Raw genomic sequence first — 27342 nt, 5'->3', positions numbered from 1 at the left:
TCCTGTTGTCATCTGCATGCTGAAATTGCTTTTTCTGCTTGCTTGTTCCTTGAAAGGCTCAGTGTTACATCTCCAATAGTCTTAAGAGGACCATCAAGAAGGACCGATTCAGGTGTGCATTACATGTTTTGTGTTCAGTTTCTTGGATGTACATGTAAAGTATCAGTTGTTCTATCACAGCTTTATAGTGGCTTTGACTGAAAGGATGAAAATGGCCTCTGCAGGAGGAAGTAATGACAAAGTAGCTACAGCACAAACCTCAGGAGCTGTTGTGCTTTGGAGCACTTACTGCTTTTATACAGTTTGGGGGAATTCATTTCTGAGATGGAGGATGTGACCACACAGAGCTTTGGAGCAGAACAGTTCTGCAAGGGCAAGCCATGGGGGTGTGATTCTGTTCCCACCAAGTAAAGATCATTGGTTTCAGTGAGTTTGAGCAGTCAATTGCATAAATCTGTGTGGTCATGAAAGTATTTACTAACATGTGTATAAAGTTTCTATGCTTAAGATCAGTTTCATTACCTTAAGGTCAGCCACGCTGAGCACCTAATGTGTCTGTATCGTACCATTACAGGAATGCCTAAAGGGGCACAGTATTTGGTACTGGTCACTTCATTGCCTGGTCTTTTTCTTTTCTTGAGGGAAAACAGCAACAGTAGAAGCAGACAAAACCACTTGAGATTATTTTATTTTTTTAAAGTATGTTAAAGATACTTTAACCTCAGGAAGTTGGATATAACTCGGATTGCTTTGATCAGAACAACAGCTACCTTGAACTGCTTTTGATTTTTAGATGTACACCTTCACATACTTTGGAGCGCCCAGATGTCACACAGATACTGGGCAGGATATTATCCTGTCTTCTAACATCACACTGATGATCAAAAACACAAAGTAGAGAGCAAACATAGTGAGCCCTAGGATTTTGTTCATCTTCCATTTACATAAAGCAATTGAGATGATAACAAATAGAAGCATGAGAAAAAGCAGAACAATTGCACAAAACAAACCGTTACTACTGACTGCAACAGGACTGAATCCGTTGAAGACTGAATAAAGAAACCAAGGAACTGGCAAACTGCAAGAAAAGGAAAAGTAATTGAAATCAATGCTTGAAGGCAGTTCATTTTCTGCGTTATAAATAAGCAATTTTTCTAAATTCTTACAGGAAGAAACGCATAGCTGCATTCACCAGAACTCAGCATAAATCTAACATTGATGTTGTTGGTGTGGAAAAATTGCATTTGGATAATGCTTGTACTATCATAATGCAATTCAAGAGTCTGAAAGGGTTTTCAAAATAATAACTGTGAATTCAGTGTCTCGGCACACTCTCATAAAGGAGTAGGTTCTGATGTTTTATCAATGAAAGATACCGGAGCAGATACAGAGCTTTGGTTGCAGACAATCTGAATGCCTCTGAGTGACTGGATGAGTGTTCTGCCTGTAAGTCTTCAGTGTTGGCCTAAGATGAGTTGCATTTTGTCCTAGAAAATCAGTTTCCTGTTGACTCAATTTAGGGAAGATGATAGTGCCATTTCATGCTACGCAATGATCTTTTAAGCTGTAGAACAGTGCCCTGAATGATGTGCAACTTAATATTCATTCTGCACTGGGTTGCTAAATTATCTTTCCTGGCTTGGTTAAGTTTTCTAAAAATAAATGTGTAGCTGGTGGTCTGACCGTCCTTCAGTTCGGTGCAGATGAAATGAAGTTAGCTGAGACATTTCTTTAGTTTAAAAACTGTGTTTTGTGTTTTGGAAGAGCTGCATCTTTCAGCATTGAACTCATACTCACCCAACAGTGATATCGAAGATATTGCTGCCTACAGAACTGGAGACAGCCATGTCACCTAAGCCTTTCCGTGCAACAATGACGCTGGTGATAAGGTCAGGGATCGATGTTCCTGCTGCCAGTATGGTTAACCCCATAATTTCCTCTGATATCCCAATTGTTTCACCAACCTAATAGAACAGCAACAAAGTAAATTAGGGCTGTTTGTTTTGGAACAGAGAATGTAGTCTCACTGCCTTCTAGGTTTTATTCTATTTTTGAGTTGAAATATTTTTCATTCCCTTAACTGTGGTAGTATTTTTCTGTTGTACAGGATGGAAAGTTAAACTTAATAGTGTTTGTTAACCTCGGATTTGTTCTATACTACACATCACAGTGATCATCTGGTCGCAGTGTTGCCAAGACCAAGCAAGGTAAAGTCAGTTACAGCCCAACACATTCTTCTGTTCTACATTTGCTGCTTCTGGATGTATTTCATTTTTCATTTTGCAAGTTTAACAATCAGCTCTGTATGAGAAATCTTAGCATCTATGGCTTGATTAACTATGCTATGAATGTGCAATGAGCCACTTGATATCAAGTGTGGGTCTGAATCTACAAGGCACAAATTTCTGTTGCCCGGGGCTCCAAGTGCATATTAAGGCAGACGGAGTTGAGATCACTTAACAGCTTCCAGGACCTGTGTTATCCTAGAACTGTAATTAGATAAGGTATTATTCTCTTTCACACAGATGCATTCATCAATTGAAAAGTATTAAGGTAAATCTTGATGGCACTTTTCCTTTCACTGATGCACAACTTCCCTTAGAAGCTCTTCAAAGAGAACCTTTTGTCAAATAAAAAAGAATGAAACTGAGAATTCCCTTTTGGATTCTGACAAAACAAAGTTTCTGCTGTTCTGATGGATGACTGCAGCTGCAATTCGTCAGATAAAATGCCACATTGACAATCTGTTCCTTATCTTAACATCTATGTGATCATAAATGATCTTGTTTGCAGACAGAAAATAAATCCCTCACCTGATGAGCCCACCACACCATGAGGTAAGAGAACACCGCAATCCAGATGATGGAGCCAAAAAATGTGATGACGAAGAATTTTTTTGAATCCTGTTAAAACCAAGTTTGAAAATGAAAACATGAAGTTTCAGGAAGGTTAACAGTCCTCAGTGAGAGCTATTCACATGGAGCGCTTCACCGCAGTCAACTGTTTGAAATAGACCTTGGTCTTCGTTGGTATTTATCTATACTTCATTAGATGACCAATTGTTGCTAGTTGTTAATTAATTTAATTAAGTCTCTGGAACTATGCTGTGCTACAGCTGGGGCTTCTTTCCTACTCTCTGCAGCATTAACAGTGATTAATGTATAAGACTCTTGATGTGGAAAAGTAGAATGGGGGATTCTTATTAAGAAGTCTAACTTGGTTAACAACTATGGTAACGGAAGAAAAATGGATTCTTACTGGGTTTCTCACATCGGGTATAGTGCTCCACAGAGGGAAGACGATGGGAAAGAGGAAGAGGTAAATTGCTTGTTTTTTCCTGGTTTCTGGCCATTCAAGAGATAATGGCTCATCGTTTTCTTCATCATCTGTGCTGTCATCATCACTGTCATCCTCACTGTCAGAGCTGCTGTCTTCTGAGTTATCACTGTCTGAAGGGGGCTGTTGGTCAGGAAAAAAAATAATCCAAATGCTTCACTCTAACAAGGAGCTGTGCAGCATTTATTGTCCACGACCATGCCATGGTGGAGGTCAGACTTGTAAAGTGGCTGAGGGCAGCCAGAGCTTATATCTTGTTACTCTGGGACAAAATCCAGGACTACCCTATTTTGGTGCAGATGCCTGTCTTGTGATTATGTTAAGTATTTTGTGTAAGTCAACTAGAATGAACTTGAAGATAGAGTTTTAACACAAGTTGAAGATTGGCCATCTTTGACAACCTTTCCTCATCAAAACAATCACATTACATAATTGGAAGGAGGGATGAGGTAAACAAAGCACAAAACCATGCTAATGTACAGACTAACTTACTTTTCCTTGTCCTGGAGTTGCCCTCTGACCTCATAGGAGTCAACTGAGGAGAAAATACCATACAGGAATATCTGGTATCATGTGTTAGACCAAGGTTGTCCTCGGTCATAAGCCTAGATTTCTAAATAACTCCTTGTGTTACCTCATCACTGCACACGTAGTCTACTTATAGTTACCAATTATGAGAAACATGTTGGGTTTTACCCCAGGAGCCCTGGGCTCTTATTGCCTATGATCCTTTATTTAATACCTGCCCATCTTGTGGTGTGTTTTCCTTCTGTTTGTCTTTGCTTGGTTCAGAATCACTGGCAGGAGTTACCTGGACGGTCTTTTGTGATGCCTGCTTCTCCTCTTCTGCTAAAAGCGGTAAGAAGAAACAGTGGCTTTAGTCATGTTAGCCTGGTCCCCTTCTCCTTTATCTGCAGGTGACTTAGTTTGCTCCAAAAACATATATTATTTCATGTTCAACCTAGGCTAGTGGCTGATGCTTCCTGTTTGTCATCTGTGCCTGCTGTGAATCACTGTTCTTAAAAGGAGGTAGAAGCTGGTCCACCTGGTGCAGGTAGTCATAGGAACATCAAAGTATTGTTCTGAAACTGCTCTAAGAGGCACATACACAAAAACAGGGAAATGATGATTATCTGATCTCTGCCTGATGATTATTGGTTTCAGTCTGGATTCTGAAGCCTTTACTAGAGCCATCCCCTAAAGCCAGAAGGAATATAAAGCTTTACTCCCTTTTGTTTCTAGTAGAGCACAGCACTCTCCAGGGAATGGGTACACTTTGAGGCTTCTGAGAAATGACAGCTGTGTGCTACCAGACATTAATCCCCAGTCATCTGATACATACTCGAATGCAAATAGAGAAGTGCTGACGCTTACAGGGGGGAAAAAGCTGCAATGTTCTCTATGCTGTTCTCGTGTTAACCTGTGCTAATCACATTATCCTAAGAATTGTACCTGGTTGGGGAGTTATAGCGTATCTTATGCTGAGCTGGGTGAGCTGGTCCAGTGTGTCTCTCAGTTGCAGTTAGGAACGAGTTTAGAGATTTTCAGAAATGTGTGTTTTCAAAGCTGTTTGGGATTTCTGGAGCAAGGCCTTACAAGAGTGGACACAGAATACTCTTCAGCCAAAGTGGCAGCACATATTGATAGTGCATGGCCCTTTCCATGCACCAGATAATTTTGTGGAACGTGTCAAAGAATGGGAGCTCATAGTGTGATGAACTCAATGTGGTGTTGATAGTCTGCACTGAGAATTTGTTTCTTAATATTTTCCTCCAGTTTGGTCTGCTATTAAATGTGGAGGTTGGTGGCCCTGTCTGTTGCGGGGTGGGGGTGGGGGTTGAGATTCTTAATCCTTGAGGTCCCTTCCAACCCAGGCCATTCTGTGATTCTGTAGCAGTGGCTTTTATTGCCCACTGTTATTGTATATTGATTGATTTCTGCTGCATTATTACAGCAGCCACCTGTGACCAGCAGTAACAGAAAAATCTGTGTCATACTGTAGTGTTTCTTTGGCAGCCCCTGACTGCCGAGTGCTGGGAATGCATGGGATTACAGTGCAAAACAAGCAAATGGTATTGACTTTTCTTGCACTCACCTTCTGGTTTTGTTCCTTGCCCAGTCGGAGAGTCAGCCTTGACCTTGGCTATATTGCTCAGGATATCAAGCCTGTCTTTAAATTTTGCTGTGAATGAGAAAGATGCATTTGTCAGCAGCTGTCAGTTATGGGAGAACAGGAGCAGATTTGATGCAATATCATTTTGTTCCCAAAGCACTGCTGGTTTTGTTCATGCCAGATTACATGCAAACTAAAAATGGGCACCTTCCTTGTGCCACTGTGAGAGCCTTTACTTTACTGCTGCCAGTTACCTGATTGTGAGGAAAATGGAAAACCTTCTACCTTTTACATGATATTTCAGAGTATATAGAACGTCTTCCCTGCCAGTGAGACGCTCTGAAACTTAATCTAAGCTTACGGTTAAGGATCTGGTTGTCTTCACCAGAGCAGTGTCCCACCCTGCATTTTTGGCACTGATGAGGACTTTTCCTGCTGTAACCAATGCTGTGCTCAGCTGAGCTGCTTTATTGTAGTTTTACAGATAACTCTGTGTCTCTGTGTTTACCATTGCAGCCTGCTGTAGGGAGCCTGCTTTGCAGGGGGGGTTGGACTCAATGATCACTAGAGGTTCCTTCCAACCCCAGCAATTCTGTGATTCTCTCTAGTTTGATGTTGCACTCAGATTTCTTAACTCTTACTCTTGTTGAAAGCAAGTCACCAGCTCAGAGAAAAGCCTCACAGGGTTTGTGTGTGGATGTGGCCACCAGAAATTGGCTGTGTTCTGCCTCACTTGTACGTGGGGTTGTAAATTAACTTCCTTTGAAAGTTTTTTCGCACTGACTTAATCTCCTGTACTGTTGACTGGGCAACCAGAATGTGCTGTTGTCACTTGCCTCAAGGGCATGGCTCTGTCACTTTATTCATCACCAAGAGACTGAGCTCATTGAAATAGCAGCTCCGGGGCTCTGAGCCATGCAGGCGGGTTGAGTTCTAAGCTGAACTTTGTGAAAAACAGTGCAATTCAGACACGTGTCCAGTAATTGTCCCTGGCTCTGACAGTAAGGTCTCTGGAGATGAATCCTAGTCTGCTGTGGTTCCTGTTATCATCTGGGAAGCATTTTTCAGCACGTGAAGTGGCTGGAGAGGGGAAATGATGAGCTCTCCTCCTATGAAAAGCTGCTGGGACCAAGGAGCCCAGCTCTCCCTTCTACTTGCCAATCTTGAAGCCTATAGAGTGAATGTGAGGCTTTGTTCTCCCCCTGCTGCTGCCAAGCACAAGCACTGTCACCTATACAAGGCAATGAGGTGACTTTCTGCTCCCACATTCCTCAAACCGCTGGCCAGCATTCCTTCTCTATTCATCTTTTCCCAGGAGCTGCCCCTAGGGCTCCTGTCAGCAGGGTCAGGGTGGTCAGTTCCAGCCTGATTACACAAACCCCAGCTGCTGGTTCCTGCCCTCACCTGGGCACGGGCTGTGAGCACCGACCCAAGCAGAGCCTGTGACCCTCCATGTTAGGGATAAACAGCTTAGGCCCAGGGCACCATCCAGTTCTCATCAGATCAGCCTCATTTAAAAAGGTGTTAATGCCTCTGACATACATTCTGTGCAGGATGTATTGAGACTGGAGGAAGAGATGGCTGTAAGCTGACAGATCTGCAGGTCAGCATGGCAGGAAGGATAGCTGTCAGCTCAGCCCCTGCCAGTGCTGGGGATTAGCTCAGCCCAGCAGGGCAGTGTGCTATTGTAACAGCCATGGGTTGTTTCATGGCCAAGCACTTGTTTTTGAGGGTGATGCCTGTGTCTGTGGTCCTGTGAGGTGTGTGTGTGTGCCAGCGCAGTCACTTGGCCTGACTTCAACACTGGGTGTTGTCAGCTTCCAGCAACTTGCACAGAGGGATGTTTCTGAGTTCCTTGAGGTCTGCACTGTGTGTTTCCAAGTCCACTCCACTATTGCACCAGTGGATCCTCAGCTGTCATTTTTGTTGCTGCCTTTTTGTTGCTGGAAACTCTGCCAGTTGGTCTGAGAGCATCTTGCACAGGGCATGGCTGCATCCAGAGATGGTCCTCAGGCAAGTTCCCACCCCAAGAAGCAACAGCATCCAGGCTGTGCTCGAGGTTGCAGGTAACCTTCTGCCTTGGGCACAGCTCTTGTATTTAGCTCATTCTTTGGTTCTGGTATTTAATCCACCAGGGCTAACTTACACTATGAGGAATGGGGAGGATTTTTTAAAATATGACACAAACCTGAGGGACATGAGGGTTCTGCTATCGTAAAAGTGCAAGTACAATCAATCTTGTGATTTTTTTTTGGCTCTTTTCTCCCTCTTAATGCAAATGATTGTTAGAGATGTGACTTGCTGCATCCTGTCTTGGAGCTGAGCTCTGTCCTGCAGCGCTGCTTGTTGATTTATTCTGGTCTAATTTCCAAAATTAATAGCTCTTTAACTGGGACATAATGAGGGTAGGCAGCTGTGACAACCTTGTTGCTGGATCCTTTGCCATCATATAAGAGTAAGATCAGAAATTTTGTTTCACAAGAGAAGCTGAACCAAGAACAGCAAAACAAAGTTTGTATTTCAGATTTCGTTTCTAAGAGCTTTGACTGTGTAAGTTGTTTTGGCAGGCCCGGTGCTGTCAGTCTAACACAAACTTCTGGGTTCTGGCTGCCTTGAAGCAGCTTCTGTGCGGCTCAAGTACAAGGCAACTGCAGCATCAGGAAGGAAACCCCCCAGAGATGCTCCCTGCAGTAGGTGAAGTCAGGAACTGCTGAGAGAGAGTTGGCAACCTTTTTCTTTTGTAGTGTTCTTTAGCATAGCCTCCAAGTGCTGATGCTACAGGCTTTGGCAATAAGCAACAAGGACCCTTGAGGATACAGATTGCTTTGGGATTGTTTTTATGTGCCGCCTAATTACAGATAGTGCTGCATGTGCTGCAAAAAGAAGGACTTTATGGGTGGGAACCAGTTGTCCTGAGGATACCGAAGGGCAGCAGTGATATTAAATCTGAGGTTGAGCTTGCAGCTGTGAAATGCCTTGGCAGGGTCACATCCTATTCAGAGTTATCCTGGGGAAATCTCTTCATCTTTTTGGCAGGGATCCTCAAAGCTCTTCAGTGGCTCAGTTTAGTCAGAACTGATTCTTTTTCTCCAGGCTTCCTTTTCTTTAGTTATGAGTCTACCAGGGCAAGGAGCGTCTCCTGCACAATACAAAGTACCTGGAACTCTGGGTCTTTGATTTCAAGTGCTGTGCTGTTGTAATATCAAAATATGTTGTAATTTCCTTCATGATTATCTTTTCCAAGGAGCTCCAGCAGTGCTGAGTAGGACAGGCATGCACCCGGGGCAGAGGTTAACTGTGTGTCATCATTATAGCAGTCAAAAGAATAGCAACCTTTTGTAGAGACCAAAACCCATCCTCACTGTTGCCGTTAGACTTAAGTGTGTAAGGTCACACTCCCATCTAGTGGCTGCGGCACACAGAGACAGGGACTCAAAGTCTGCCTGGATAAAAGCAAAGAGGAAGCTCTCCTTCAGAGACAAGATCCCAGCTGCTCCTCAGTCACAGTTATCCATTCTCCAGAAGCTGTGGTAATGCCACCAGCGGTAACTGAACAAGGCCAGTGATCTACAGCTGCACTGAAAAGCCCTCATCATGCGCTCTGTGCTGAGCTGGCTGGGGCAGCACTGCCGTGCTCTCCTTGGCCTGGGCCCCCAAAACTCCTGTTGAGGGTCTCACCAAACTGAGCACCAGTCTGTACAAAGGTGTATAGAGGTTCAAGAAGGATGAGGAGTCAGAAGTTCACTTAGTGGCAGCGGTCCTTCAGGTCTGGCACTTCCTGATGCTAAATCAAGTGGCATGTCTCTCACAGATTCTGGATTTATCCATGTGTTGTTGGTACAATATTCTGCATGGAACAGGAAACCCTGATGGATTTGGCTCTTTTTAGGCTGTGTTTAGTAATTTGATGGGTGCCTTTACTAACAATTTGTCAAAGGGAACACTGATTTGTCTTGTTGTCCTTATAAAGCCTTTTTAGTTCCCTCAGTCAGTTCGTGCTGCTGGGATTTTGATCTGGAGAGTCCTTTTTGTAACCTCACTGATAGACACGAGAGGTGTTTATCTGCTTAGCTTCAATCTCCCTTTGAATGGACAAAGGATAATCTCTTTAGAACAAGTAGGGCAGTGGAGGGGCAAGGCATGTGCTGAGCTAGGAAGGAAAATCTAAAAAAACATTTTTAATAACTTTCTTAGCATTTCTTGGAAAACGAAACAAGGCAGAATATTAGAAAATTGTGTTCAAAGACACTTGTACGTCTGGAGATGTGGCTTCCCTGCAACCTGGGCTGTTTAGAAGGCATCTCTTAGTCCTGAGCTCCAATCTTTAGGCCTACTGCCTGCAAAGTGCTGTGAGTAAAAACACGGAATGCCTTGAATTGGTTGGAAAGGACCTTAAAGATGATCCAGTTCCATTCTCTGTTCTGAGGGCAAGGATACCTTCCACTTACCTTTGGCCAAACACTGGAACAGGCTTCGTACAGAGGTGGGTGATGCCCTGTGCCTGTCAGCGTTCAAGAGATGTTTGCACAACTCCTACCATGTGAATTTCCCTATTACAAATGAGGCTGATATGTTGAGCCAACCCTTTCCTAAACGGCTGTCAGATAGAAAGCCTTCAGCTGATTCCACTGCTCTATGTTCAGTGATGCTGCCATCCACCACCAAAAGACATGGCTCCATTAAGCTGCTCTGTGATAAAGGCTGCAAGATGAAGCCCCCTGCATGTGGAGAATTCACTCACCTCCTGCTAGGGGGTCCAGAGTGTGGATCATGAGTTGGAAGATGGTGCTGCGCATTTGAGAGTTGTGCAGGGAGGCTGAGCTGCTGCCTCGTTGTAAGACTGTTGTCGGCTATGGAAAGGTATAATGCAACAATCAGTAGCAATTTCCTCCTCAAAGCATCTTCATTCTTGGTTCATACAGAGGCTGATCTCCCCAACCCAGCATGGATTTCAGACACCCCCTGCATGCAGGTTCACAGGATAGCTGTCAGTACCAGCTGCTCATAGCAAGATGCATGCTCCTGAGACTACAGGTCAGTCTGTCCTTAGATACAATGAGTTTTCACTGACTAAGCACCAGTACAATGTTATTATTGTAATAAAGTAAGCAGTGATTTTAGTCATAATTAATAACAATAATTGATAACAGTAAATTTGTACGCTGCTCCAAGGTAGCACTACAGTGGTTTCAAATGGCCTAACTTAAATTGAAGGCTCTCAAGCTCTGTTCTTACTGTCGATACCACAGTCCTAATGAGCTTTTGACTGAACATTAATTAGCACAGGTAGGTTAAATGCATAAAGGAAAAAATAGCATCCCTTTGGGGAAGCTAACACCTGTTTTGTTATGTACATGTGTAGCCAATGGCCTCTGCATGCAGTGACTGGCCAGCCAAGGAAGGAAAAAGTGGCAGGAGTTCAATCAGGAGCAGAGCACTTGGCTCACTTGCTATGGGGAAGAACAGACACTATCTCTGCCCTGGGAGGAAAATCAGCCATGAAAGCAGGTAAGAAAAGCTATGATCTGAATTCTCTTGTCTGTTTCACGCAGTTTAAAGTGAGGTACTAACAGCACTCTGCTACTCAATTACCATTTGGACAGTCTGTCTCTTAGTTTTTTAAAAACTCCTTTGAGGACCCAGCTCAGCCAGGTGTCCTCTTAATTAAGCTGTGACTACTGTGCCAAGAACTGCTGGCTCTTTGCATGAAATAGGATTTAATCCAGCTTTCTTGACACAGAAGACATTGCTGTTTTACAAAGCCCGACAGAGGGAGGGGTTCAAAATATGGCTTCTTATCCTGGCTAAGTTGCTTAGACCTACCTGCAGCCTCTTCCCATCTGCTGGCTTTGTTCCATCCTCTGCAACTGCCACACTGCTTTTCTGTGTACAAAAAAAAGAATGAAAACTTTTGAATGCCATTACCACTTCATCTGCTTTTATGGGATCTATAGGTGGCTCTTCAGGCTAATGCCTGTGAGGGTGGGACAATCAAAAGAAATTACTGTGTATGAACACTACTGGAAGTGCCAAACCATGTGCTTTCCTAAACCAGCCTCTTAGTGAAGCAGGATTCTGCCTGCAGCAACTCAGTGAGGATGTAGGTATCAAGAAACAGACCCACATGTTCTCTACCTCCTGTTCCTTGTAGATGTACACAGCCCCACATTTCATCCCCAAACATCTGTATTCTGACATATCTTCTTTCAAAGGTAGAGTGAGAACACAAAGATGCATCTTCTTCCAGTGATTAACTTTACTTTCCATAAAAGTACTTTATTTTTCCCAAGCGTTAACTCCAGCAGCTCTATGTCATGCCATTATATGCTACTGTGAATTCTTTGTGATCTTAAAAGGCAAGAACTTTTTTTCTTTGAGTCTAAAGGGATGGGCTTGGTTCTTTATGATTGGTGATAGACAGTGATGCAGCACTGGCTGTGGGCTCTCAGGACTCCCAGCCATGAACCCTGTCCAAAAGTCAGACTACTAGGAGGAAAAAAAGACACCTTGTCAGTTTTGTGTGTCTTCAACTATCTTTACCCCTTTTCCTTCCTTTCCTTAAATTACATGAAGAGGGTGCCAAGACCAGAAGGGACAAAACATGTTTGAATGCCAGTGAGATACATCTGAATGGTAAAGCATGCCAGAGGACAGCTTGAAATATAACAGTCTGCTCCACATCTGGCAGTAGCACAGGCCAAGAGAACTAAGAGGTAGCAGAAGGAGCAGGGGGGAATGACTGAGGGGGAGGAATTGAACAGGCAGACTCGGATCCCAAGTGTTCTGGAGTGCATGTCCTGGCCGGATCTGCCAGATTAAAAGGGTAACTGGCTCTGGCAACAGCCTTCAGATGCTGTCTTTTTGTAGGCAGTCATGTCTTCCTTCAAAAGAAAGGCCCTGGTCTCAAACTTTGAGAGCGTAATTACAGCCACAGAGCTTCTTGTCTGTGCACTAGTAGCATAAAGAATTGTTTCTGACACAGCTGTGGTTAATACATAGAAACAGGATTTGGGCATTTTGATCTTCTGACAAAATGCTGACCAGGAGCAGTGGCAATGGTTGTGGAAGGCTGCCAGATTCCTTTCTGTGCTGCAGACTGTTAACAGGTGATACCACCAGCATCAATGTAACACACCCAAACACAAAATGGGAAAAGAGAGTTTCTTCCAACATCCCTCATCTGTAGGAGATTGGAGATGGGCCATTACAGAAGCCCTTTTTTTTTAATGTTTAACAGAGTATTGTCCAATCTTGTTTCCAGACTAATCTGTTCCTGAAAGTGTATATATGTCTTTTTTAACTCCTTCACAACCACTAAGTGAGCAAAATTTCATTCCTGTCTCTGAAAGATGCTAAGTGATCTCAACACACGATTAATAATTCATTGGGTATTTAGTAGTGTTCTCTCTAATTTCTTAGAATCTCTGCTGTCTAGATTGTATTTCCTTCATTTTATAATCATAGCTATTAACCAGTGCCTACATCCTGAGGTCTTGTTTCACTGTGCACGTTGTCAAGAAGGTGCAGTCTTTATGGGGTTGTTGGTTTTTTTTTTGGTGATAGGATTATAGATTTTATGATAGGATTAATTATTTCCATCTTTCCTTTTGAACAATGACACCAACCTTTCGCAAATGCTCTGCTGATGCTGCCTGCACAGCACTTAGCTTCTTGCTCAGCTCCTCCTTCACCCATTGTTCTAGAGACACGTTGTGTTTCATAGTGAACACATATGTGGCATAGGCAGTCAGTAAAAGGAGGCTTTCCCACCAATCAATGACACTGTCTAGGAAAAACAGGATGAGCATCAGTAAGTCTACAATGTAGAATGAGATGTCTCTAAATAAAGGCCACCATGTCAGGTGTAGTATCTCCCTTGAGAAGAGGGCACAGGTGCCAATGACAAAGAGGATATTAAACACTGCTGAGCCCACAATGGTACCGATGCCCACATTGCTGTGTGAGATGAAGACACCTATGAGGGAGGTGAAGAGTTCTGGTGCGGATCCACCTGCTGCCATGAAAGTGGCTCCAGCCACGTCTTCAGAGATCTGCAACTTCTCTGTGATCACTCCCAAAGCAGGGACAAAATACTCATCACACACTATGGCCAAGGCCACAAATACATACATCATGCCAAAGATGTGAAGTACAACCCACCCTTGCCTCCGTTCTTCCACACTGAATAGGTCCTCGGGATATTCTCCTTTGGATTCATACACCGGCTTTTCACCTGGGTAGCTTTCATTGACATTTTCTCGCTGTGTTGTATCCTCTGGTGCAGTGATGGGCACAGTTGGCTCAGGATCAATATACACGCAGTGCCTTATTTTGGGTGCTGCTGTGACATTGCCTGTTTTGGAAGTCTTGTTGCGGGAAGGCTCCCTGGAGGTCACTTTCACAGGGTCCTCATGTTGGTGTGCAGTGAGAAGTGCTGGAACAGCAGAGGGGTTGAATTGGAGCTGATAGACAGAGAGGAGTGACACTATAGCAAGGAAGAAAAAGATTCGGTTCCGTTGTAGCCGTCTTCTCCGTGGTAAATGCATTTCCTAAAGGCTCAAAAATCAGGTACGTGTCCAGAAGCCACTGCAGACTTCTCTTGATCACCAGCTTGCCCTTATATCCACCATTGGAGCTTCTAACTGATCTTAAGCGTCAGGAGTGAAACTGCATGATATGAAGTGTAGAACCCTGTAAAGGAAGATCTAGCATTAAAAGAAAGTACTGCAGCTTCCCATCATTATCTCACGGAGTGATTTTCTCATTTTCAGTAAATGGAGATCAGCTTCAATTCAAGTAATCTCAACTCTAAATTCAGGCTTCTGTGTTTTCCTTATGACAGAAGGCTATGTTGATTAATAAACATAGGGTTAGCTTAATAACTGTTGGATGAGATGGTCCAATCTGAGCAGAATTCTGAGTGTTTTCAGTGGAATCACTAGTAATTCTGTAATGCTGATAATCGGATGAACTTTCTGCAGGAGGGACGATAAGTCTTCTGCTAAGGAGCCTACTTGTACTCTAAATTGCCAGAAATGAAGAAGCTCTGAAGATGAGCCTATGCTGTAAAGCTTCCTTCCAAACAGACCAGTTATTCACCTAAGTAACCTCAACAGGAGGATAGAAACTGTTTGCTAGTTCCCAGTTATGCTGCTCTCTGGCTCTCCAGACTTGCACTCCCACAGATACAAACCAAGCAAATGTTGAGCTTTCCTCTTCCAGTTGGAAGGGAGCAGGAGGAAGGTTTGGTTCTAGGAATACTCAGGGTGCTGTGCATTCATTTTGTTTCTATGGCTACATCTTTTTGAGCCCTTCTGTAGAAGCAGAACTGGCAAAGTGGAATTATAATCATACCTTTTATTTGGGGATAATTAGCATATCTTGCATAATTATTTGAACACCATTTTGAAAGAGACTGATCATAAATGCTAGAGTGACAGAGCCTAGATCTGTGATAGTACAGAGACAGTGACTAAGGGCTGGACAGAATTTACCCTTCAGCACTGCTTGGATTTCTTTTACCTTAGAATATCACTCTTCCTGGATTTTATTTTTCCCTAGAGTGGCAATGTTGTTATTCATCAGCTGGATGTGAATCACAGTTTTGTAAGCCATTCTCAGAAAAGCTTTTCATGCAAATCAGTTCTCACTCTCTTGCATAACATCCAGTGAAGTAATCAGCCTAAATTTCTTGCAAGACAGGCACTGTTATCTTCTTTTAAATAGTTGGGAGGATCACTAAGGCAATAGTAATTAAGGGTCATGGGAGTATCTAGATAAATAGATCACATAAGCTTTGCTATTGATATGTAAAATTACATTAACATGCATATTGCAGAGTTGCATAATACAGTATTCACCACAAATTGTGCACTGATACAGAATAACCTTCCATAATCAATATGAAAGAGTGAAAAGAAGAACACAGAGAGAACAGAAGACTTGTGAATGCATCCCCCTATTCAAACCTTCTTCAAAGACTATAACAAAAGATAGGATGAACTGTTAAGAGCTCTCCAGCCTTTCAGCAATATCTGACCATCAGTCTTGTGGTTTAAGCACTTTGTTTTCAAAGTATATTGTCTCCTATGGGTCAGCTCCTTTCTCACTGGTTGGACTGTCTCAGTCAAAGGACCTCAAGCAATCCTACAGACCTCCATGGCTTACCTTCCAGAGATGCTGCCCAAGAAGATGAGGAATGCCAGCAGTTGAGCGGAGTTCTGGAAGCTTTCTTGTCACTTAACATTGGGAGATGTTGGTGCAGAGGGAGGCAGATGAAAATGATCCCATTTTCACTGTGCCTCTGCTAGCAGAATGGTGAAGGGGTCAAGTGTGAAGGACATATTAGTGCAGGTTTAATACCTGCAGTCTCTAAGAAGATTAAGGAGCATTGTATAGATTTGGATCTATATCTGAAGCCAATATCTTCATCTGCTACTACAGATTATTCTCAGTTTGAGGGCAGGTGCTTATTTCCATTACAAACTACAATATAAAAGCATCGACTCTTAAGGTATGTACCATCAGCTACGGACAAGAGCAGGCCACTGCTTGGGTAATTCATGTTGCTCCTTTGTGTGCTGCAGTGGCTGCTTATTCCTGATTTACTGATGAAAATAATATCATTCCAATTGTGCAAAATGTCATAAGTTTCTGATGTAGGTCAGGCACCAGATGCATGTCAGAAACAGAGTTGCTTACAGGACTCCCAGTGGCCACATTCCTGTGGCTATTTCTTTCCCCTTGGTTGTCTTCTCCTCCTGTTATTTATTCATGTTCATTGGGAAATTCTTCTTGGAGAGGATTACTGAAAGCAGTGGTTATAGATGATCTGTTGTCACTCTGACTGGTTCCATGCTCCTCTTGACTTCCTTTCAGAACAGTTATGAGCTTTACAAGTCCTTATTGCAGCTTGTTTTTTGCAGTCAATGTATTTGATGAAGGCTTTATGTAGGGGAAAAACGCTTCTGGATGGGTGCATTAAGGTTTTGGTCATATCTTTGCTGCATTTTGCTGCTTGTAACGTGCTGCAGCAGGGCTTTCTAATGGTCATTGAAGTTCACTGTAAAGTCACCAGGAGGTGCTGGCTGTTCCTTGGGCACTTGTGGGAGATGTATGGATACAGTTCTCAATACCGGCAATGATTTCTGCACTTCGTTCTGGTTTTAATTCCTTCTGACCATGTTTGAACTCTGGAAGCACCTTTCTGTTCAGTCCCCGCTCTCTCTGCACAGCAATACCCGCTGTGTCTGTTTGGGTGCTGACCCTGCAGTTCTTCCTCAGAGCAAGTTGCACTGAGGCCTCACTTGGGACATTGAACGCCTTGTTTTGTTTGCCATGCCTGGAGTGGGGCCGGTAACGTTTTAACACACAGCAGAATTACCACGGGGCTGCGAGGTTTGTTGGAATCAACACTGAGGGTGTTTGTGGGCTCGCTTAGTTACCAGGCTCAGCATGTGCGGGATTTAGACCCCACTGACCACTCTTTGGTCCTGGGAAGGCTGCGGGCCGGGTCTGTGCTCCCCTCAGCACCGCTTGATGTGTGCGAGGATCCGGCTGTGAGCCGTACGGAGCGGCCGTGCAGCCGCGGCCCGGCCCCTTCTCGCCTCGGTCCGTCGTTCCGGGGGACGCTTATCGCGGCGGACCCATGGCGGCCCGGCGGGATGCGGTGAGCCCCGCGCTGCCTCCGTTCCCTTTAACGCCGGCACCTCCCGCTGCTCCCGGGCTGGAGGCCGCGTTGTCCCCTCAGCCCCGAGGAATAGGGTTGGGAGCGGGGTGGGCTCTGTGAATAGGACTCGCTGGGGAGAGGGCCTGCTGGGGGCCAGGGGTTGTACCCGGTGTGCCCCCTCTGCCTTCCCCCTTCTCCCCCGGTTCCCCCAGGATTAGCCCAGGCCGCACACCGGTTGCAGGCCCTGCAGCCACACTTCCCGTTCATCTTCTGGTTTAATTTGTCCTAAACCTGCATTCTAGGGGTAAAACAGCTGTAGCTTTCCTTTCTTCAGATTATAGGGCAGATATGGAGTTATCCTTACAGGGCCAGGGCATGATGTGCTATTGCAGCTGTGTTCCTGTAACTGTTTGTGGTCTCTTTCTCCCTTCTCTCAGTGAATTGCTGTTTTGTGCTGTGGTAGCTGAGAGGAGCAGCTCATCATGCCGACGGTGGTGGTGATGGACGTGTCGCTCTCCATGACACGGCCGGTGTCGGTGGAGGGCTCTGAGGAGTACCAGCGGAAGCACCTGGCAGTACACGGCCTGACCATGTTGTTTGAGCACATGGCCACCAACTACAAGCTGGAATTCACGGCTCTGGTGGTGTTCTCATCGCTCTGGGAGCTGATGGTGCCCTTCACCAGAGATTACAACACACTGCAGGTAGGGTTTGTGAAACCTGAGGGCAATAAGTTGTCAGTGTTGTTTCAGAATCACGGTGAAACAATGAGATTTCATACAATCCTATACACAGTGTCTTAAGTTGAGTGTTTTATCCTTATTTGCTTTCGTCTATCCTTAAAATAAAGATAAAATAAAAAGCTACCTTACAAGTTATACCTTTGCAGGTAACTTGTCAAGTGTAGTTACATAAGTTAAAAGTGGGAATGGAGAAAACCAGGAGGAGAGGGCTGCCTGAAGAAACTTGTATATAAATCAGTGGTTCTGTGACGTTCATGTCTTTCTCTGTAGTTGTTGATTAACTCTCCATATAGGAGGCAGCAGACAGGAACATCTGAAATGATGAGTCAGGTGATTTGGTAAAGATGCTTTAAAGATGCAAGTGCCTTGTCTTCATGGTCTCATTAATGAGGCCTTTGTGCAGAAAAGAGATAAAGCTCATTTTGTGAGGTAAGGTGGTGGTTTGCATTGTGTTTGGTGCTTTTTCATTGTAACGTTCTTCCAGAATGCAAACAGTTATTGTTCCTCATGTGTTGGAATAGAATTGGGATTAAATACTTTGTTAGGCATTGCTTCAGTTTCCAACTGTCCTGTATCTTTGAGGCTTTTTATTTTCACCCTAAGAGCTGTGTACACAACAGTTAATTCCTTCAAAATCAGCTGTTGTATTTCTCTCAAGATATTGTTCACTGTTTCTTTGTTAACTGTGCAGGTCATGTATAAGAATGTAGCACTTTATATTGTTTTGCATTGTGGTTGTGTTATAAACCAAAGCAAAAGTACTGACTTGCCAGAGAAATGGGGATAACTTTTTTAAGTTTCCTGTTAGAAATATTTTACTCAACAATGATCAATCATGTGTTTGTCTTTATAGGAAGCCCTAAGTAACATGGACGATTATGACAAAACCTGTTTAGAGTCGGCACTACTTGGGGTTTGTAATATTGTCCAGCAGGAATGGGGTGCAGCAATTCCTTGCCAGGTATGACTAATTTTCACTGTTCTTAATATCTGGCATGTTCTTAGTGTTCCCTGGAAGTTGAAGAAAGAAAAGTGAATGCAATTTGATAACTTGGAGTACTCACATCACTCAGCCACTGGTACCACAGAAAGGCAAAGAATTTTTGTTCTGGTTGTATCTGGTATATTAACAGAAACTGGTGTTTATTATAACACTAAGCAGCAAAATTCAGATAGTTCTATGTGGAAATGTGTTGTAGCAGAGAGAGAGAAGAGTCTGGGGGCACTGGGTATCAGTGGTGTTCTCTGTATGTTATAAAATCTGGCCCCAGAGTCCTCTTTAGGAGGCTTGGCTTTTGATCTGGATGCAGTCTTCTGTCCCAGGAGCCCTGGTCATTTGGAAGGAGTACAGTTATATATGCAATAAATGTTGTCCTGGTCATTTCTAGGGCTTGAAACAGTTCCAGATCTCAGGCAAAAGCATGGAGCACTGCTGAGTGTGTTTTGATCTGTTTTTTCTCCCTGATGATTCATTTTGGTGTGCATCTGCTTGCGCGCTCCATCCAGCCTTAGCAGCTCCCAGCATTCTGAATTTGCTGCCTCTGCTTTTAGCCCTTGATTTTCTGAATGTGCCATCTCTCATAGTAAAATCTAGTGTTAGCCCTCAGTTTTCTGAGGCAGTAAAAGCCTGTTGCTCTGAGGGTCAGGATTTAATTCAGTAATTTTGCAGCTCAGTAGGCTGGGAACATCTCTCAAGCAATAGTCCTTTAGGAAATAGAGGTGGAAGTTTATTGTCTGGGCAATACTTTGTAATATAACCAGGATAAAAGGCACCTTGGAGAAGCAGACATTCAACACAAAGAACTGGAACGATGTAAAAGCCAAGCGTGGATTAGTTCCCAGCAATTTCATCTCCTATTTGTGTCATTGTTCATTGTACTGGAACTCCAGGTTACTGGGTGAGGAAAGGCACTGGGGAATGTACTGTGCAGAATTCTGTAACAGTAAAAAGCATTGCTGCTGAGCAGCACATCAGATGGTTAGTGGGGACATTAAGAGTAAAAACCTGGCTGTAACAGATACACACTTGCTTCAGTTGGATTTAATTTTCTTACTTCTCAGCCAAAAAAATAATGCCTGCTGTTGCTGTGCTGTTTTGAAAGAGGAGCTGCTTACTCCTCTGGAAATGGCTGGGTCTCAGCTGAGTGTATATGGTTTTATATGACCATGTATACAGTGTATATGACTTGCTAGGGCAGATTTCTACAAGGAGCAATTGTACACTAGCTGTAAAATGAAAGAATGTGCATTTTTAAATTCTGCTACAAAACATGAGCATCTGTATTTGTTGGCAAAGAATTAAAGTAATACATACTATGTTTTGAACAGCTAATGCAGCCTGTAGTGGAACTTGGGCTGTCCTCCAGCTTCTGCAAATGGTTGTGGTTGGCTTTGCCTTCTGTCTGGAGGTAAACCTGGAGCTCCTGAGTCCACCAGCAGCACCCTTTTGGCTGCATGATTACCGTGCTTTTAGCTCACACTTAAAAATGGCAATGCTCATGCAGACCACAGTGTTTCTAGCTATGGAATTTGAACTTTAGTACAATTTAAGCCTTAATGCAGTGAGATGTGTGTTTATAATGCGTGTAATTTAATTGCAGTGGTTACATCTGTTATTTCTCATTCATGTACCTGGGAAGTTTACTCTCAGTTCTTTAGCAGAGGATTTGCACGGTAAGTAGGGACTTGCAATAGAGAAGTGCGTATTGCTAGGAAGGCTGCTGAAACATATCGGTGTGTAGTTGCCCTCTACAGATAGAAACACGTCCCTGCCTGAAAATGCTAATCTGGCCTCTCTCTTTCAAGGTTGTCCTTGTCACTGATGGCTGCCTGGGGATCGGCAGGGGCTCCCTGCGGCACTCATTAGCTACTCACAACCAGCGAAGTGAAAGCAATCGATTTCCACTGCCTTTCCCTTTCCCTTCCAAGCTGTATGTCATGTGCATGGCAAACCTCGAAGAGGTGACGTCTTTAGCGTGTACCTTCTTTGTTATGCTGGTTAATTACTGTTCTTATCTGATCTAATAATCAGATTGGCATGAAGTATGCATTGATATTCTTGTGCTTAATGCTTAGTTGATGCTCAGTATTTAAAGTTATTTGGTAAAATTTAATCATAGTATCTTTTTTGAAGATTAGTTTTGCACTTGCAAAGTTCCCTGTCTTTATTAATCATATCAGTGTCTGCCTGGAGAATATAAGGTAGTTTCTATTTATTTATTTATGTTATCTATACTCAATTTCTAATTAAATTCCTGAATACATAACTTAGGTTGCAGAGATGCTCAACACTGAAAACAGCAGAATTATTTGGTAATTTGAATAAGCAGAACTCTGAGTCTCCAAGAGAGAGTGCTCAAGCCAACTTCTGTTCATTTTGAGTGAATATATATCTTTGTGAATCTCTGTACCAGCCCTAAAAATCTGCAGTAGTTAGAATTCTGTTAAATACAAACGTTTCAAAGTAAGCTTATATAGATTAGAGTTTCTTAACTTAGGTTTTATTAATAGCTTTGTTTTTATCTTGACAGCTACGCTGTCATGGATATAGATGGATTTTCTACTTAGAGATTCAATAGTTATTTCATCTTCAGGGTCTCTATTGAGATTGATCCTCTCTATTAAGCAATGGGTTGAAGTATTGTTTACACATCAGTTCTTGGTACAGTGTTTGAAGTAAATCTGTTACTGAGAACTTGAGGTGCTTTCATGAGCATTCTCTAGAACTCAAAGCAAATGATTTATCTTTCCTCTCATAAACTACATTATCCTGAAGGAGCTGGGGACTTAAAAAACACATCATTTTATTGGTAATTTTAGGGCATTCCTGTGCTCTTGAAGACTGAGAGTTTTTGTGATTGTTGGTTGCTTGAACCTCGCTTTTAAAGCAGAACTTCATGAGATAAAGTGATGTATTTTATGTTTCTGCTCCAAATGCTGCATCTGCATGTAAATGTGTCATAATGAGTATATTTCCTAGCAGGCAAAGGATGTTGGTTTATGCAGAAAGGAATAAGGTAACAATGTTTTGCTGTGTTGTTTATATTCTCTGAAAACATTCTGGTTAAGAAAGGTTCAGAGTAAAATAAATGAAAATAAAGCTTAACCAAAACATTTTGCTTTGTTTGTACAGCTTCAGAGCACGGATTCCTTGGACTGCTTGGAACGCCTCATAGACTTAAACAATGGGGAAGGGCAGATTTTTACCATTGATGGCCCCCTTTGCCTGAAGAATGTACAGTCGATGTTTGGGTTAGTAGACAGTGTCCCTCTGTGAGATTTCCAGTATAGAAAACAGATGTAACGTAAAAAGAATGGATGATACCTGATGATCTCATTTCTTTCCTTGTTCTAGAAAGCTAATAGATGTGGCTTATACGCCATTCCATGCTGTTCTCAAGTGTGGCCACTTAACGTCTGATGTGCAAGTATTTCCCAGACCAGAACCCTTCATTATAGATGAGGAAATAGATCCAATTCCTAAAGCAATTAATACAGGTAACCTTTTTTTTTTTTTTTGCTTCTTAGTTAAATACATTTAAATACATTTGATTTCAACCTTTTCACTATTATGTCTTATCCTGTGTAGCTGTTGTTTCACCTGCTTTCTTTCTGCAAAGATCAATCACTGATGATGTAGTTTCTTGGTATGTGTTGCACCAGACAATTCTGTGTTTGTCTGGCAACGTGGTTCATGGGTAATTGTGTGTTTGTGTTGGAAATGATATATGTCATGACATTATGTATATGAACACTTGTCTTTTTACTCTCCTAGTGAAGGTCAGGGTTCTGCTGTGCTGCTTTAGTCACTACTTGAGAAAAGTAGTGGTGTAAAAAGCAGTGATGTTGAATTGATTCTGAATACATTCAGCTGAATTAAACCTGTTGTCTCTCCACAGATCTAGAAATTGTTGGTTTTGTAGATATAGCTGACATTTCTAGCCCTCCCGTCTTATCCAGACACTTGGTGCTGCCTATTGCACTTAACAGAGGTAAGCAAATTCTTTTACCAATCACTGCTTTAAGCTTCCCCTCTAAAGGCTGTGGTGGTTTTATTGAGAAGGAAATGTTATGCTTTATGCCACGTCTCTATGGACACTTTTACATGTTTGTATTAAGATCAAAACCTTGTACAAAACCTTGATCTTTACTTTTCTGAATAGTGTATTCTTTGGGAAAATCATTTGTATATAAAGCAGTGAATTAGTAGAGAGAATAGTGTCATTATGCCATTGTTTTTAGTAGAGAATATTAAATGTAAAGCTACAAATACTTTATGGGCCATGAAGTATGTGGTGTGAGATGAATAATTAATACTGGCTTCTAAATGGTTCTGGGAATGATTTCTTGCTGTGAAAAATGTGATCTGAGTAACATCTAGGTTGCTCAGTTGTTCTTCAGCATTAATTGCTGCTCACTGAGTCTTAGTATGTATGAGTCTCTACAAACAAGTTGTGTAGGCTTCAACAACAATTGGGCTTGTTTGTGGCTTGCAGCTACTTGTCTGCAAAGAAGGGTTTTCCGAGTCCTTTTGTCAAGGTCTTGGAATGGAGTTAAAAGAAACTGAGATTTCTTTTGGTAAAGAACAGTGAAAGCACCAGATGTGCTTCCATCTCTGCATTAGCAATCTTATCCTGCTAGGCCTTTCATTTTAAAAGATATTAACAGTTATGTCAAATCTGTATTCCAATTGCTAAAACACAGTAGATTTCTTGTAATGACCACAAATTGCATAGGAGAGGTGGACTTGAAATTTAGGATTCTTTGGTTCAGAAGCAGCTTTGTTGTTAATTGCCACTCTTGGTGCCTTTGCAATTCACTTCTAGTTTCCTCAAAGGTTTGTTTGCAGAGTTATTTGTTAAATGTGTGAAGTTTTGTAATCAGAGTGCAGTAGAATAATCACGTAACATTAAATTGTCACTTTGTCCCAACAGTTAATAGCCATTTGTTCTACAAAAGTGTTTATTGAAGGTTTTGTTGTTGAATAGAGCTGTTTTTATTCAGTCCCATCCAGCTGGGGACTGCCCTCTCATGAAATGGGTTGGGTAACTTAAATAACCAAACAAATAGAAACATGAATCTTGATTAACACAGTGTATTTCGACTGACACAAGCTGTGGAGTGACTGTATAAAGAGCTCTGTGAGTGGATCAGAGGGCAGCTGCAGCCAGGTGGCTGGAAGGTTAGGAAATGCTGGTAGTCTCTTCAGCCACTGCTGCGATAACCACTGGTGGTTGTGTTCAGAAAGTGTGATGTTACAATACCATCAGTTCTCATAGTAGCTTGAGCTTGGAAACAGCAGCCTTTCCTAAGAAAGGAAGACACTTTAAAAGTATTTTTGCAGAATGGTGCTTTGAGTTGAGGGTTCTTCATGGCAGAGGATACGGGATGGTAGTGTCGTGGGAATAGAAGTAGTGTGTTTGAATTTATGTTGTCCCTTTGTTTGCTTTCCTTCCTCAGAAGGTGATGAGGTGGGACCTGGGATCACAGATGACACCGAAGATGAGAATTCAGCTAATCAAATTGCTGGGAAAATTCCCAACTTCTGTGTTTTGTTACATGGGAGCCTGAAAGTGGAAGGCATGGTGGCTGTCGTCCAGTTGGGGTATGGAGCTGGATGTCTGCCTGAAAGATCTCTCTTACTTTGCTCATTTATGCTTCACCCTCTACAGAACTTGCAGCACTAGGCAAAGCCATGGATTTTTAACTGTAGACATGTATCTGCCAGTGTTAATTACAAATAGTGAATCTCCACACAGTGGAAGAAAGGCAAATTCTGTTGTAAGACAGTTGGAAAGTGTTCAGACTTTGGGATTTGCTCTTTTCAATAGGCCAGAATGGTATGGGATGCTCTATTCACAAGCTGATAGCAAGAAGAAATCAAACCTCATGATGTCGCTCTTTGAACCTGGTCCAGAGCCCCTTCCATGGCTAGGGAAGATGGCACAGCTTGGACCTATTTCAGGTACTGGTCACATTCATTGGGGTGACTTTGGAATTCAGCATTTTCTTGCATGAATGACCTTGCCAGATCTTACTCATCAAGTCTTTTTATTTCCTTTTTTCCACCAGATGCAAAAGAAAATCCTTATGGAGATGATGACAATAAGAGTCCTTTCCCCTTGCAGCCCAAGAACAAGCGTAGTTACGCACAGAATGTTACTGTGTGGATTAAACCAAGTGGCCTTCAGGTATAGATTTTGGACTTCATGCTTTACTCTAATCAGCACTGGTATTCTCAGCAGCAAAATGGAGTCTGTGTTTCCTCCACTTGATGTAATTGCTTTATTGCTTTCCTTTCATTTTTATAACAACTGCCTCTGTAAAATGCGATGATTAAAATGCAATCAGAAAGCATAGCTTGTTTAATGAAAGCTGCATCTGGCTTCGTTTATTGGATTTAATATAATTACTGCTTGTTTCAGTCGTTGTGAGCTGCAGTCTTGTCAGTGGTCAGGATTGTTTATCAATAAGTAGTTGTGGACATTTTTCTGCAGGTTACCCAGCAGTTGACAAGCTCTTTTTTTTCTGCAGACCGACGTACAGAAGATCTTGAGAAACGCACGGAAACTCCCTGAAAAAACTCAGACTTTCTATAAAGTGAGTCTTGTTACGGGCCAGCCTAAATTTTAGATCCATTTTGATAGCAGTGCTTCTGACCAAGGAGTATGTACTGTCTGTGTCTGCAGTGTTCATTCTGTGCAGTGCTTGAAGAGCTCTGCAGAAGCACACATTGTTCTGTAAAGAGACTCCTTGGGTCCTTTTTATGGACTAGTTAAAGTGAGACAGGGCAGTCTGGTTTCCTGCCATCATATTTTTTGCCACAGTGACAGACACGTCATGATTACAGGTGACCCTTGTGATCCCTGCCACTTTGATGGTGAACTTCAGTGCAGATTTTATGCTTTTGTCCAGGCAGAAATAAACTGAGGGATCAAAGAGGAGTAAGAACGTAAGTGTCAATCTGGACCTGAAAGTATATCCTATGGTGTTTTTGCTTTTGCTAAAGAAGCAGAGAAACAAAATTCCAGGCACTTTGGCCATATAAAAATCCATAATGTAGGCTGTAGGCAGAGGTGTAATTGTTGTTTCTCTTGTAAGCAAAGTACTGAAGCAGTTTATTATTGTAGTCTCCAGAGACCTGAAGAATGAATGCGCTGCCTAAATGCACACAGGCACCCATAGTAGTTTACAATGAAGAAAAATACATATTATGCGTTTCTGGGTATTGTTGTTAGAGGCAGCAGTCAGCGAGGCCCAAGTTGGACGCCACTCCCAGCAGGGACACAAACAAAACAAGCATGCACAGTAGCTGTATGCACAGAAAGAAGTGAGGAATTTCTAAGAAGGGATGAAGGGGAAGCTAGATGTTTGCCTGTGCCACTATAATCCTCAGCCCTGAAGCGTAGTCTTGTCATGAGAAGTTAGGCATCCTGCAGCAGCTCTACTGAGCACAGGTTATTTTCCTTTAAGTGAATCAGCTTGCATTAAAAAAAAAAAAAAAAAAAAAAAAGAAGAAATGTAAATGTATATCTTTTTAAAGCTACTGTGAGCTTTTGTGTAAAGGAGTTTTTGTTCTCTGCAGGAACTTAACCGTCTAAGAAAGGCAGCTCTGGCCTTTGGCTTTTTGGACCTCTTGAAAGGTGTGGCTGACATGCTGGAGCGGGAGTGCACCCTGCTGCCTGACACGGCTCATCCTGATGCAGCCTTTCAGCTCACACATGCTGCTCAGCAGCTGAAAGTGGCAAGTACTGGGGCATCAGAATACACTGCCTATGATCATAACATTGCTCCACTGCAGACAGACTTTCCCACTACCAGCACTGAAAGAATGTAAAGTCTCCAATTTGGGAACTTCTCCAGACTAAGGCTTGAGTCACTCAATTTTTCTTGTCCTGTTTACTTTCTAGGGCTTCTTTAATTACTGGAACTTCCTATTATAACAGGGTCCTTTACTTGCATTAGTGCTCTTAAATTCATGGTAACTTCAGTCAGACCTAGCAACTGTAGAAGGTGTTCCATAGTGATTGCTGTGTTGGACGATGGGTGGAAGTTACATGTAAGGAGACAGAATGTGGCATCACAGGCTTCAATCTTCCTGTGGCTTTTAGCCTTCCCCAAATGTGGTTGAAAGATAAATGAAATTGGTGGTAAAAGCATCCTAAAAGGCAGCTACTGGTATTTTACAGATGGATTTGAGTAGTCCAGGGAAAATGTGTGTGAATCACTGTACAAGATCAGATACAGTTAATTTCAAGGTGTCTGTGTGGCAGTAATGAACACCACAGGCAGTGCAGTGCTAATGCATGTGAAGGTAACTTAATCTTCCGAGACAGATTTTTTTTATTTGTGTCATTTTAATAAAAAGGAGTTCTTCAGAAGTTTGTTTCGTTCCATTCTCATAGCAGCTTTGCTGTGTGCAACGCAGGCACGTACATGCCTAAAACATCAATGTGGTGAAGTTTCAACTTCATTGCTTATCA

General features: G+C 42.6%; 2 protein-coding genes across 3 annotated transcripts; one reads left to right on the top strand and one right to left on the bottom strand.

Moving 5' to 3' along the window:
* Positions 1–24: 24 nt before the first annotated feature.
* Positions 25–27240, top strand: INTS14 (integrator complex subunit 14). Of its 2 annotated transcripts, XM_015873274.2 has the most exons (14): positions 25–112; positions 10372–10483; positions 10812–10957; positions 17555–17821; positions 18714–18821; positions 20666–20821; positions 21993–22111; positions 22215–22357; positions 22759–22851; positions 24320–24464; positions 24691–24824; positions 24932–25050; positions 25394–25459; positions 26445–27240. In XM_015873274.2, the coding sequence occupies exons 4-14, from the start codon at positions 17600–17602 to the stop codon at positions 26694–26696; spliced, it is 1557 nt and encodes a 518-aa protein (XP_015728760.1). In that variant the 5' UTR covers positions 25–112; positions 10372–10483; positions 10812–10957; positions 17555–17599; the 3' UTR covers positions 26697–27240. The 2 variants fall into 2 exon arrangements, with proteins under 2 accessions (XP_015728760.1, XP_015728761.1); XM_015873275.2 differs by lacking the exons at positions 25–112; positions 10372–10483; positions 10812–10957 and adding an exon at positions 17014–17117.
* On the bottom strand, positions 112–14070 carry SLC24A1 (solute carrier family 24 member 1). The gene is made up of 9 exons (XM_015873284.2): positions 13075–14070; positions 11273–11332; positions 10191–10299; positions 5432–5518; positions 4079–4185; positions 3259–3459; positions 2814–2903; positions 1798–1964; positions 112–1078 (listed from the first exon to the last, which is right to left on the bottom strand). Exons 1-9 carry the CDS (start codon positions 13993–13995, stop codon positions 829–831), a joined length of 1992 nt encoding a protein of 663 aa, XP_015728770.1. The 5' UTR covers positions 13996–14070; the 3' UTR covers positions 112–828.
* Positions 27241–27342: the final 102 nt, after the last annotated feature.

This window comes from Coturnix japonica, chromosome 10 (assembly GCF_001577835.2).
Source record: "Coturnix japonica isolate 7356 chromosome 10, Coturnix japonica 2.1, whole genome shotgun sequence".
Taxonomy (NCBI): Eukaryota; Metazoa; Chordata; class Aves; order Galliformes; family Phasianidae; genus Coturnix; species Coturnix japonica.
Note: the sequence above shows the minus strand (reverse complement) of the source record. Positions and strands in the feature narration are given on the sequence as shown.